Source organism: Asparagus officinalis, chromosome 1, assembly GCF_001876935.1.
Source record: "Asparagus officinalis chromosome 1, Aspof.V1, whole genome shotgun sequence".
Lineage (NCBI taxonomy): Eukaryota > Viridiplantae > Streptophyta > Magnoliopsida > Asparagales > Asparagaceae > Asparagus > Asparagus officinalis.
In genome coordinates, this window is record NC_033794.1 from 120,930,001 (window position 1) to 120,944,063 (window position 14,063).

The 14,063-nt window shown below is 38.4% G+C and overlaps 1 protein-coding gene across 1 annotated transcript in view; it reads left to right on the forward strand.

Moving 5' to 3' along the window:
- LOC109829224 (probable folate-biopterin transporter 4) overlaps positions 3,477-14,063 on the forward strand; it is a 16,939-nt gene continuing 6,352 nt past the window's right edge. The window contains exons 1-2 of the mRNA XM_020396387.1: positions 3,477-3,733; positions 8,309-8,436. Coding sequence (XP_020251976.1) covers positions 3,650-3,733; positions 8,309-8,436 — 212 coding nt within the window. The 5' untranslated portion in view covers positions 3,477-3,649. The remainder of the gene's footprint in view (positions 3,734-8,308; positions 8,437-14,063) is intronic.

The window sequence follows — 14,063 nt, forward strand, 5'->3', positions numbered from 1 at the left end:
AGAGGAGCTATATTGGGTTGTATTTGAACTTATTTTGTTAAAATTTGTAAATTGTATGAATTTTCAAATACTATACTTTTATGGATCAATTATAGCTCAATATGTAATCTTTTTGCGTATTGTTTGATTCGTATGTGTTTAAATAATATATATATTGTAGTAATTATTGTCAACAGGTAAATAGCTGTATATATGAGTTAAATAGGTAGACGTATGCATGCTGTACATGTTTTTGCAAAACCTACAACTTCACGGGAGTTGAACTCCCGTGAAGTTGTAGTGTAAATTTCCCAGGGAGCGATTCTCTGGCAAATTTGGCCTGTAACTCCACGGGAGTTCAACTCCCGTGGAGTTTTAACAATAGAACAAACTCCACGGGAGTTGAACTCCCGTGGAGTTTATTGATGGAAATAAACTTCACGGGAGTTCAACTCCCGTGAAGTTTAAAAGTATGCTAAACTTCACGGGAGTTGAACTCCCGTGAAGTTTCGTAAAGTTTTTTAGAAAAACCGACCTGGTTTCAGCAACAGTGCTGAAACCAGGTCGGTTTTTCTAAATAAATTGGAAACAGGTCGTTTTTTGCAATAAAAACATCAAATGGGTTGGTTTTGAAAATTTGTCCAATATTGAAAAGGTGCTGAATCCGCTGTAGATCTGGCTCTAATCGGCCGTTAAATACCTCAAATTTTCGGCGAAATTGTGAAAAAATACCGTAAAGTTCTCCGATTTAACAATTAAATATCACAAGTTGCATTTTGATATAATAAAATACTGTAAAGTTTCTAAAATTTGCTTGTTACTATTATCGACCATAGAAATGTTCACCTAATGTTTCTCTATGATACGTACATGCTAATTTTAAAGCTTTTTAACTAATAATATTTGTTAAAATTTTCATTAAATTAACTTTTTTTGCAAACTTGTCTTAACTCTACTTTAAAATTGAATTGAAGTATTTCTAATAAATTTTTTTAATAAATATTAATAGTTAGAAAACTCTAAAATTAGTATATAAGTATTATAGACAAACATTCAGGTAAAATTTTTTTATGTTTGCATGATTGATGGTAATAACGTTCAAATTTTGGAAACATTATGATATTTTTTATATTAAAATGCAGCAGGTTGTATTTAATTGCCAAAACATAAATTTTTATAGCATTTTGTGCAATTTATCCTAAAAATTTTCATACTTTGCACTTATATACCCTCACTTATTTTTGATAGCATTTATATAGCATCGAGTTTTTAAAATCGACATTTTAATATCAGTTTTAGTTTAGAATAGAACTAGAATAGAATAGGAAATATTCTAGACGAAAATTTCCGTCTAGGATAGTTGGTTAATTTTTAAAAAAAAAATTAAAAATAAAAAACCGTCTACTTTACTATTCTAGACGGAAATTTCCGTCTAGAATGTTTTATTCTAGACGGAATATTCCAAGACGGAAATTTTCCGTCTAGTTTAATAGTCCGGAGCTCTAGCTATATAAGTCCGAGTCCAGGTCTCAATCCAAGAATGCCGGATTCATGGATATAGTTGTCCTAGCCCAAATAAACAATGCGGAAGGAATAACACACCCTATGGTATTGCAAGGTGCTGGATCAATATGTGGTCTCTCTAATGCGTGATGTTAGCGAGTCCTAATAAAATGGACCAATTAAGTCCTTCTCCAAGCGACCCAGGCTTCACAAAGCTAGTAGTCGACGTCCATACTTCGTAGCTACCTAGAAATCACTGATGCCTTGCGGTTCGTACGTGAACAGAAGTATGGTGAAGTCGCCAAGAATATATTCTCATTTGTCAAGTCGTTGATCATACACAAAAGCCTCGATAATTTATTAGAGACCTGCAGAAATCGACACAACCAAGGCATAGAGAAGCGATGGGGGGGAGAAATCATGGAGCATGTCAGTTTGGAGCGGTGAAGATAATAGTGTAATTTCGAGTATTATTTAACGGAGCTTTTAATCGAAGAGTTAAAAAAATGACTAGGTTTACATCTAATAAGGAGCATGGAGACTAAATTTAAGAAAATAAAATAATGTGCATGGACCAATTTGAGTATGAGGTTCTAGTACAGGAACTAAGGGGGTGTTTGTCTACTTGCAACGGAGTTGAAAGTATGAAAATGACTTTTTTTTGAAAGTGCGAAAATGCATCCAAGTCAGCATATAATTGACATACATTGTTTGTTTGCAAAAACAAGTTATTTCTGAAAGTAGAAAAATGTGGATGACGTGGCAACATTATTTTGTTTATTTATATATTAAAAAACCATGTTTTTCTTTAAAATCACTCACGTTCTCCATTTACCATTTTGAACCTTATTCAGGATTGAGATCATGTAGTCATCAACACTAATTTAACAAAATAAATAAACCTAAGACATATATACCCAAAACTAAGCAATCATCATGGTTAGTTCTAGTATAAATCTCACTGGCAAAATTTCAGCAAAAAAAAAACCTTGGTATTATTAACATTATGATCAAATTATTTTTGTAATACTTGCAAGTGGAGATGAGAGAACCACAAAGAACACCCAAGCTACAAAATGTAAATAACCCAATTATTTATTTTCAATGAAAACAAATATTAGTGACATATTTCAAACTACTGTTGCAACAAAAAATGATGAGAATAATATTCAAAACGCGGGGGAAAACAGTGAGATTATTTCTATGGAGGTAAAAAATAAATTAAAAGGGGAAAAATACAGCGGGAAAAGAAAAGATGCGTGAGAGAAAAATTAGAGGATAAGAGATATCGTTAAAGATGAAACAAATCTGATATATTAAATATTATAGTATTTTTAATATAATGTGGCTCACTTTTGCACTTTTTTAGGGGATGTTGAAATTGCAAAAAATCTAATGTGGACTATATTTTGGATCTCACTTTCACTATAGCTTTCAATAAAACAAACAAGTGAAGTCTCAAGAATAAGTGGTTTTCATACTTACAATTTTCACTTACAACTAAACAAACACCCCCTAAAACTGGCTTTTTCGCCATAGATTAAACTATATAAAAAAAACTCTGTAAAGAAAGGTAAAATTTATAATCCTCTACCTTTGAATTTTGTTTTTTCTAAAATTTTCCTATCTTTTCCCATGAAACCTCCAACGTGAATATCGTTAGTCTCGACTCGTGATCATCATCTGAAGTTAGTTACAATTATAGAGATCCGTCTGAGAAAAAAAGAAAGTTGAAAAAATATCGTTGAAAAATTTAAGGGGTCCTCAGGAGAAGAATTAAAGAGGGTACAGCGTGAAAATATTCTCTTATTATATACATTTCAATGTTCTGAATTCTCAAATTTCTCAAGTTTTTCCGTAACGAGTTATTCCTGCAAAAATTTTACAGCTCATTTAAAACAGGCGCAGATATTAGGATCTACTGGGGTCCACAAAAACGAGCCAAAAGCGGGAGCGGGGTCAAAGAAGGGTCAAACTTACCCAAAAATGCAACGGCACCCAAAATAAGCAACAATGATCGAACACGAGAAATGCAAGCGAGAGATTCTCTCTCTCGCTCTCTCCCTCTCTCAATTTATTACAGAATCAGGATTGAAAATTTTCTCTTAAACCCCTCAAATTTGATCTCCAAGAAACGAAGAAGAAGAGGAGGAGGAGGAGGAGGAGAATGGCGATCGAATGGGTGAAGAAGATGAGCGCCATCTTTGGCCCTTGTTTCGTCTGGCTAGTCATCGTGATTTACTTCACCCAGGTTCCTCTTTTGCACGATTTTGCGTCTTAATTTGTGAAATTGCAGCTTTTTGATGAATTTGTGCCTTCAATTGCTTAAAAAGTTTCGAATTTTGACCGTTTATGTGACCGCTTGATGCCTTACCATATTATTACTGGTTCCAAGTTTATAAACCAATATATGTTTAGGTTGTTTGCATTTTTATATCTCAAAATTTCACCTTTTAAGTTAAATACCCTGAAGCTGTATTTTGACAACTTGAACACCCCAAAGTGCAAAAGGTTGACATGAATTTTATTGAAGAATATCAACATAAAAGTGTGAAATGAGAAAGCAAATCTATTTTTTAAAAAACCAAATTTTAGTTTTTGTAGATTGGGACAATTGAGGCAGAAAGTTAGGGTATTGGGGTATCAAATTATCAAACCAACGTAAATCTGGAACTTTGTCATATCAAATTGTGAAAATAGAACCTTGTGGTGTCAAAGTTAAAAAAGGTGAAACTTTGGGGTATCGAAGTTCAAATAAGGCTACATATTTGAAGATCCTTACTGGACATGCGACTAAATGCCACAAATTTTATCCCTTGACAAATCCATCAACTGCTTGAAACAGGTCTATTTTTTCCCGCTTTTTTTGGGATAAGTGATCTAACATTCACCTACGAAATATGTATGCGTAGATATACACACACTCGCACACACATATTCACACATACTTATACACATTTGTATAAATTAAAATCCACTTGCTTTCATCAACTCGAACTAGGCAGTGTTATATTGTTGGACAAATTTTCAAAACCAACCCTTTTAGCATTTTATTTGCAAAAAACGACCTATTTTGAAAATAATTACAAAAACCGACCTGTTTTCAGCCCAGCGCTGAAAACAGGTCGGTTTTTGTAAAAAAGTCTCCGAAACATCACGGGAGTTCAACTCCCGTGAAGTTTATCGAGAAATTAAACTTCACGGGAGTTGAACTCCCGTGAAGCTTAATTTTGCTTAAAACTCCACGGGAGTTCAACTCCCGTGGAGTTACAGTCGAAAATTTCCACGGGAGGATCTTGATCTAAGGCCGAAAGATATCCGTCTTTTAGTGCATAAAGCCACCAACTTGGATGTATCATATCACAAGTGTTGGAATGCTAGGAGGAAGGCGATGATAAAAATATTCGGGGATTGGGATAAATCGTATGAGATCTTACCTCATTATCTTGAAGCACTCAAAAGAGAAAATCCGGGGACTGTCTACGAAGTATCTTCGGACCCCGTTGATGGCGGAGAACGGCGGTTCACCGGTGTATTTTGGGCATTTGGGCCCTGTATTGAGGGGTTTCGTCATTGCCGTCCTCTTCTTAGCATTGATGGAACTCACTTATATGGTAAATCCGGGGAAATTTTCGACTGTAACTCCACGGGAGTTGAACTCCCGTGGAGTTTTAAGCAAAATTAAGCTTCACGGGAGTTCAACTCCCGTGAAGTTTAATTTCTCGATAAACTTCACGGGAGTTGAACTCCCGTGATGTTTCGGAGACTTTTTTACAAAAACCGACCTGTTTTCAGCGCTGGGCTGAAAACAGGTCGGTTTTTGTAATTATTTTCAAAATAGGTCGTTTTTTGCAAATAAAATGCTAAAAGGGTTGGTTTTGAAAATTTGTCCTTATATTGTTAGAAAGATTTGCTGCAAGGTTTCTAGTTATCTCTTCTAGTATATCAAAGTCCATTATAAAGCACCTAGACCTGTTTTATATTTATTCATGATTTTGGGAGGAGAACAGTCTTACACGATCGTCTGGTTTAATTCTCCTTGACACATTGGCATGCTAAATATATTGGTCACCCGAGGCACTGTTTTCTTAAGCTCATCTGAACTAAATGTAACTGATAGTTTTCAATAGGTGGTAAAATTTGCTGAATTTTCTTTTTGATGTTAAGAGGATATCTTTTGCAAACTCATGAGTAAGTAATTTACACATATACCAAAATCATTAAACTTGTTCAAAGTCTTTACTTTGAACCGTGCATGTGCAATGGTACAATGGTTTCACAAAAAAGATCCCTTTTAACAGTCTTAAAGATAGCGTTACATGTCTTATTAAAAGTAGTTTTTTTATAATAATATACATAATAAACTATCGATAAGTTCTAATCCATTTTCAGTCAAAGTACAAGTAACATCAGGATGAATTCTACATCATTGCATGATCTCAAGCACTAGATTGTTAAGTTCAATGTAATATCCAGTGGTGTAAGACATGATTCCATACTATGTTTAGACAAAATTATGCCTTTAACTTTTAGGCACTTTGAATAGAATATAATAATTTGCTAATGGTACTTAAGAGATGTTTGAGAAATGCAATGGAAAAGAAATTTAATAAAATCAAATTTATTGTGTTGCAAACTTTTTGAAAAATTCACCTTGGACCTAAGTTGATATGCTCAATTCTGAAACTACATTTACAATACTGTTAAAAATGTATAACCGTGTTTACTGGTGTGATTAATTTTATAATGGCTCAAAAGAATGAAAGTTAATGTACAAGAAACTCAGAGATTAGAATGCTGTAATCACATAAGGGAAGCTAAGTAGTCAGTTTTATAGAACCCCACTCTGTTGCATTATGCTCACACATGAAAACTTGCTCTATGACCACCAGCTCTTGATAAATATAGGAGTGTGAAATGAAGGACCTTGGTTTAGCAGATTGATCAATCATATTCTTATCTTTATGAAATCGACTTCCTCCATATTCAGAAGTCTTACATCAATATAATACTAAGGTTGTAACAAGGGAAAGTACAATCTTACACCTATCGGTTCGACATTTCTTTTTTAATGCATAAGATGCATGTCTAATATAATCTTTAAATCCTCCAGTAGAAAACATCCACTAAGCAAAACTTCCATATGTAACCACTCTCCCAGCTAAAAATACTGCAAATTAATTTGCATCTTAAAAGTGTAAAAAACACGGGAAGATATGCACTCAATGTGTGGGCAACTTCTCATTAGCTGATTAGACATGTTCAATAATACAACACTTTAAAGATGAAGTTGTAATCAAACTGAAAGAACGGCAGCATATTGGATATTGAATAAAATCAATCTTCTATCATAGTAACATGATGACAGTATTACATAAAATTCATACAGACATAAGAAATAAATTGATGTTTAGTACTAAATACCTTTACTGTAAATGTATATCAAAATTACAATTCACAAAATATCCTCTGTTGTCACACTGAGACTATAATTAAATATATAGCCCAGTTGTATGGGAATGCACATAACTCACTATAATTCATCTAGGAAGAGAATGTGCCTCGCCTATCATTGGTTACATGGAGGCCATATAACTTGCGATAAATGCCACATCAAATTGCCGAAGGTCATCTTTTGTTACAATTGATTCCACATGGTATGCTTAAATAATTCAGTTCACTCCACAGTGGTCTTCTGAGAATTTTTTAGCATTGGAAAATAATTCTCTCTGTTTTTGCACATACAGTAGCACTTTCTGTTTTCTACTTGCAAAATAACTTAGTATGCTTAAAACACTTCGTTAACATAGAATTCTCATATCTCTTTACAGAGTAAAATATTCACGAGCCAATCAGAATTAGAATATTTTTCATTAAACAAAGATTTTTCACCAAATGTTATTTAAAGGAAGTCTGAAAAAATATCTTTCACAAATAATTTTTCTTAAAAATAATTTCCATATTCTAAACAATATTTATCAGATCCTAGAATATGCATAAATACCACATTCTCAAGTACTTTAAAACCTCATACATGTGAACATAATACAACATGCCAGTTTCAATATTATCTATGTAATAAGATCATTATTTAACAAAATATAACTGAGATGCTACTTTCATGCCATAACGTTTAAAATAAAGTAATAAACCAATAATACATTTCACCTATACCTGTTGATGTGCTGCACAGCTCACATATTTTTGTGTACTCGTGTATATGTATATGTTGTTTACACACAAATATGTGTGTAATTGATCTGTGTGCACGCGTGTGGTCTTGCGCATGCACGTGCGCATGCGCATGCGCGTGCACGTGCGTGTGTGTTTTCCTGTGTTATCTGTGCGCGCGCGCGAGCGTGTGCGTTTGTGTGTTTGTTTTCCTGTGCTCCCTAATCAAAATCGGTCCTTCCAGAGGAGCCTCATTTTTAGCTGTACCTTCCATCATACTAGACTTGAACAGTCACTAATTCCTCTCAATTGGTGGCTGAAGTTGGAGAATGCTGACATTCATAATTGGCCCAACACACTACCAGAGCCAACCTTTTTTTTCGCTGGGAATAGTAAAAAAGCTAGATAATTCGCTAGTCTGAACTAAGCTGCTGGGAGTCTGTTAGTCCAGTACATGTTACTATAATCTTGAATCTTGAATGGAGAGTGATTACTATCATTAACAACTTTAATGTTTTCGTTCTTATTTAAATTTAAATGTCCATATCAACTATTCTTCAATGTTCGAGGCTGTTTTTATCTACCGTCGCTTTATGTTTAAATATATTGGAGTTTGTTTGAATCTCCTATAAAGGCTGATTGCTTGAATTAACAGGGTTTCAGATCCTTTGTTTGGACTGCAGTTTCCTACCAGATGAAAGATGTGCTCAAGCTTTCACCTTCGGCCTCCCAGTTTGTGGTTTCTGTAGCATATGTCCCTTGGAGTATAAAGCCTTTATATGGGTAAAAGAATTTATCTCTGGTCTATGACATCCAATTAAATCTGTCGTGTTAGAGATTTAGAGGGTATTTAGGAGCGATTATTTTTTGAAAGTGTTATGCGCCGCGGAAGCCCAAATCGACAATACAAAAGCACACACAAGAACAATAGTAGACCACAAATGAACACAAGCCAACCAATCACAGCAAGAACACAAGATATACGTGGTTCGGCAATGTGCCTACGTCCACGGGGCAAGGAGGGGGGAGTTTCACTAATAGAAATCAAGGGGAATACAAATTAGGGTTACAAATTTTACCCAAAACCCTTCTCCAATAGAATCCAACAATAGAAGCCCTAGAAAATCCCCTTTCAGCAGCTCAAATCCTCCAAAAATTAACCCTAGAAACGAGTTCAGGGTTTATATACAACTCTCAAACGAAACGGGTCTGGAAACAGAACCCAGACTCAACCCGTTTCGGCGGTCGACCGCCACGGTCGACCGTGATCCATCGCGGTCGACCGCGGCGGTCGACGCCCATCAGAACAGAAACTGTCTGCGGTCGGACCGCCGGCCGGTCGACCACCACAATCCTGACGCCCAGTAAACCTCGTGCACGAACGCGGTCGATCGCCGCGGTCGACCGTCACCCAGTCTGCCTGAAACCTGAGCCTGAAAGCCAATTCTTCAAATCTCCACCTCGGCGAACGTTTTGCCAAAACTTAGCCGACACCAAAACACCCCCAATCAATCTCAAACTCATACAACCGGCTGCATCTGCAAGACTGCCTACGTATCCTTTTGCCCAAGGAATCAAGCCGAACGTAGTTCATCCAAATGGCCGCCAACAGCCTCAACAACGAAGAATGTTCAATAAATTCAAACAATGACCAAACTTCACACCTGGTATAACTTTGGTCAACATATCAGCAGGGTTGTCCTTAGTGTGGACCTTCTCTAACGTGACATCGCCATCATCCAAAACGTCACGTACAAAATAAAATCTGACATCAATGTGCTTCGTGCGTGCATGGTAGACTTGGTTCTTCGCCAAATAGATAGTTGACATACTATCACAATATACCTGAATGGTCTCCTGTGCAATCCTCAAATCATCCAACAAGCCATGTAACCACAAAGCCTCCTTCACTGCTTCAGTCACCGTAATATATTCCGCCTCCGTAGTAGAAAGCGTCACTGTAGACTGAAGAGTGCATCTTCAACACACCGGTACACTAGCCAATGTAAAAACATAACCTGTAGTGGACCGACGCTTGTCAAGATCTCCGGCATAGTCTGAATCCACGTAGCCAATACAATCCTGCACTGTCTTATCATTCTTTACAAATATCAACCCAACATCCATACCGTAGAATCCACTTCACGGCCTCTCAATACCCCTTCCCGGGGTTGTGCATGTACCTAGATACCATGCTCACAGCCTGTGACAAATCTAGTCTCGTACACACCATAGCATACATCAACATATCCACTGCACTGGCATATGGAACTTTGGACATGTAGTCCCGATCCTCTACTGAAACTGGTGACATCAACGCTGAAAGCTTAAAGTGGGGAGCTAATGGAGTACTCACCACCTTGGTATTACCCTCAAAACTGAATTTCTTTAGCATCTTCTGCAAGTAACTCCTCTGTGTAAGCTTCAATCTCCCCTTCATCCTGTCTCTCTCAATCTCCATACCCAGTATCTTCTTAGCCTCTCCCAGGTCCTTCATCTCAAATTCAGATGACAGCTTCTTTTTCAATTTCCCAATAGCTGAAGTGTTCCTGGAAGCTATGATCATATCATCAACATACAATAACAAATAAATGTGCTCACCATCCTATAGCTTGCGCATATAAACACACGGGTCATACGGACTCCTCGTGTACCCTTGGCTAATCATAAAGCTATCAAATCTCTTATACCACTGTCGCGGTGATTGCTTCAGTCCATAAAGAGATTTCTTCAATTTGCATACCAAATTTTCTCTTCCTGCAGCTTTAAACCCCAAATGTTGTGTCATGTAGATCTCCTCGTCTAAGTCTCCATGTAGAAAGGCCGTCTTCACGTCCATTTGGATCAAATCTAAGTCCAGCTGTGCTACCAATGCCAATAGAATCCGAATAGACGAATGCTTCACAACGGGTGAAAATACCTCGTTGCAATCAATGTCCTCAAGCTGTGCATATCCCTTGGCAACCAATCTGACCTTGAACCGAATATCCCCAATAGAAGATCCCTTCTTCTTAGCATACACCCACTTGCAACCAATAGCTTTCTTACCCTTAGGTAGCTTTGCAAGTTCCCAAGTGTCATTCTTCTGAAGAGATTGCATCTCCTCCTCCATAGCATTCCTCCACCTAATAGAATCAGGGTTGGACTCTGCCTCCCTGAATGTGGCAGGAATCAAATCATCAACGACCTTCACAGATAAAACATATGCCACCATGACATCATCATATCTAACTGGCTGACGAATCTCTTTTCTCGGTCTATCTGTTACAATGGACCCCTGAGCATGACCCTGCTCCTGAGCCTCACCATACACTGTATCCTCCAAATGCCCGACTGTCATCTCAACTCCTTCCAGTATCACCTCTGTAGGAGTCTCAATGGACACAGTGCTGACTGGAGTGGGTGGAGTCACATCATCCTCCACCTGCTACGATATCCCTCCTGTCTAATCTTCCTCCACCTGTTGAGGAACTCGAGGCTTCATCATGTACGCCTCATCAAATGTGACATCTCTGCTAATGACAATCTTCTTGTCTTGTGGATCCCATAATTTAAAGCCTTTGACACCTTCTCTAAATCCCACAAAGATAGCATTCCTCGCTCTCGGATTCAACTTCCCATCACTAACATGGAAATAAACTAGACACCCAAATATCCGAAGAGTTTCATAATCACTAGCCACAGAACCAGACCAACGCTCCATAAGAGTCTTCCCCTCTATCGCAGTGCACGACAACCTGTTAACGAGATGGCTCGCATAAACTAACGCCTCGGCCCAAAAGGTCCTAGCCAATCTACTCTGCGTCATCATACATCGTACCTTCTCCAGCAAGGTACGGTTCAGCCTCTCTGTCACCCCATTCTGTTACAGTGTCTCTCTAATTGTGAAGTGTCTTCTAATACCGTGATCCCGACAAAACTACAGAAATAGATCACTCTTATACTCTCCACCATTGTCTGAACGAAGAGTCTTCACCTTTTTACCTGTCTGCAGCTCCATTTTCTTCTTCCACTCCATAAATATCTCCAGGACCTCATGTTTATGTTTCATGGTATATACCCAATTCCTCTTGAAATAGTCATCAATAAAAGTGACAAAATAATTTATCCCACCAAGCGATGTGTGCTTAGAAGGACCCTAAATATCTGTGTGAATGTAGTCTAATATACCTTGGGTGTTATGAATTGCGGTGCCAAACTTCACTTTAGTCTTCATCTGTGTGAATGTAGTCTAATATACCTTGGGTGTTATGAATTGCGGTGCCAAACTTCACTTTAGTCTTCTTCCCAAGTATGCAATGCTCACACAGACCAAACTTCACTTTAGTCTTCTTCCCAAGTATGCAATGCTCACACAGCTCCATCTTGTAGGTCTTTGCATCTTTCAATAGCCTCTGTTTTGCCAATGACTGTAGGGACTTATCATCTGTGTGTCCAAACCTCATGTGTTATAGTATGGTAGTGTCCTCCTCTGTGGTGATAAAAACAGCCAGACCCCCTGTAACTGTCTTGCCCTTCAAGTAGTATAGGTTGTTTTCCCGGACTCCTCGCATCATTACCATGGACCCCTTCATGACCTTCAAAGTAGCATCCTCTAAGACCACTCTATAAGAAGCTGCCTCCAAAGTCCCAAGAGAAATGATGTTCTTTGTCAAATACGGCACGAACCTCACTTCTTTCAGTTCCCTAGTCACCCCGTCATGCATTCTGATTCTGACTGAGCTAATCCCGCTGATAGGACAAACGTGATCGTTCCCTATGAGCACCACATGCCCTCTCTCCAACTCCTCAAAGTTGGTAAACCAATCACTCTTAGGGCAAATGTGAAATGTAGCTTCCGAATCAAGCATCCACTCCGTAGAGTCGGCATAACAAACTGACAGCAGTGCGGGACAAGAATAACCGGAAGAATCCGAATCTGAAGTGTCGCCAACAACCTTAGCAACATTCATCTTTGAAGCTTGTACAGCTTTCCCCCTTTGCTTCCCGGCTCTATCCTTCAACTTTGGGCACTCATTCTTTCAATGTCCTTTTTCTTTACAAAAAGCACATTGATTTCTACCAATACTTTTATGGTCACCTCTATTCTTTGATTTTGAGCGGTTGAACCTTTGACGGTTTGGACTACGGCTACGAACTGCTAATGCATCACCCGATGCCTTCTCGGAGGGCTCACTATCATTCTTTCTCAGCTCATAATTTACCAATGCCGAGGTCACCTCCTTGTAGCTAACTGTAGTTCGTCCATTTATCATAGTGAGAACAAAAGTACTAAACTCATCATCCGGTAGCGAACACAATAGTAACATCGCCTTGTCTTCATCCTCCACCATGATATCTACATTGGCCATATTCGAAATTAGCTTTGTGAAGTTGTTAACATGCTCCCGAATGGAAACTCCCCTCTTAATCTTGAATTGGTAGAACCTCTTCTTCAAGTGAAGCCGATTCTCAATGCTCTTCGTCAAATATTTTTTATTGAGCGTTTCTCACAATCTCTTCGCCGAAGTCTCGTTCATCACATCATAAATGAGATCCGACGTTAAGCATGACCGAATAACCCCACAAGCCCTACTGTGCATTTTCTTCCAAACCCTATCCTCAATCTCATCGGGTTTCTCTTGAAACTCAAGAGTCTCCTCCAAATTTTGTGCATCTAAGGCGTCCATTACTTGACACCTCCATAAACCGAAGTTAATCTTGCCGTCAAACTTTGGGACATCAATTTTAGTATTATTGATGCTCAAATTTTGGATCGCTTTTGTCAAAGCCGACCCCGATGTACTAGTAGCACTTGAACTAATCCTGCTTGTATCACCCATATTATAAATCTACTCTTCAAACAAGAACCCAACAGTGAATCCTTCGAACAAAACTCCCAAATCCAACCCGAAGCTCTGATACCACTTGTTGTGCGCCGCGGAAGCCCAAATCGACAATACAAAAGCACACATAAAAACAATAGTAGACCACAAATGAACACAAGCCAACCAATCACAGTAAGAACACAAGATATACGTGGTTCGGCAATGTGCCTACGTCCACGGGGCAAGGAGGGGGGGTTTCACTAATAGAAATCAAGGAGAATACAAATTAGGGTTATAAATCTTACCAAAAACCCTCAAACAAGACCACTTGATCTCTCCAATAGACTCCAACAATAGAAGCCCTAGAAAATCCCCTTTCAGCAGCTCAAATCCTCCAAAACTTAACCCTAGAAACGAGTTCAGGGTTTATATACAACTCTCAAACGAAACGGGTCTGGAAACAGAACCCAGACTCAACCCGCTTCGGCGGGCGACCGCCACGGTCGACCGCGATCCATCGCGGTCGACCGGCCCGGTCGACCGCCCTCCATCCAGCGGCTGATCCAAATTTCCAGAGAGTTCGGCGGTCGACCGCGTCGGTCC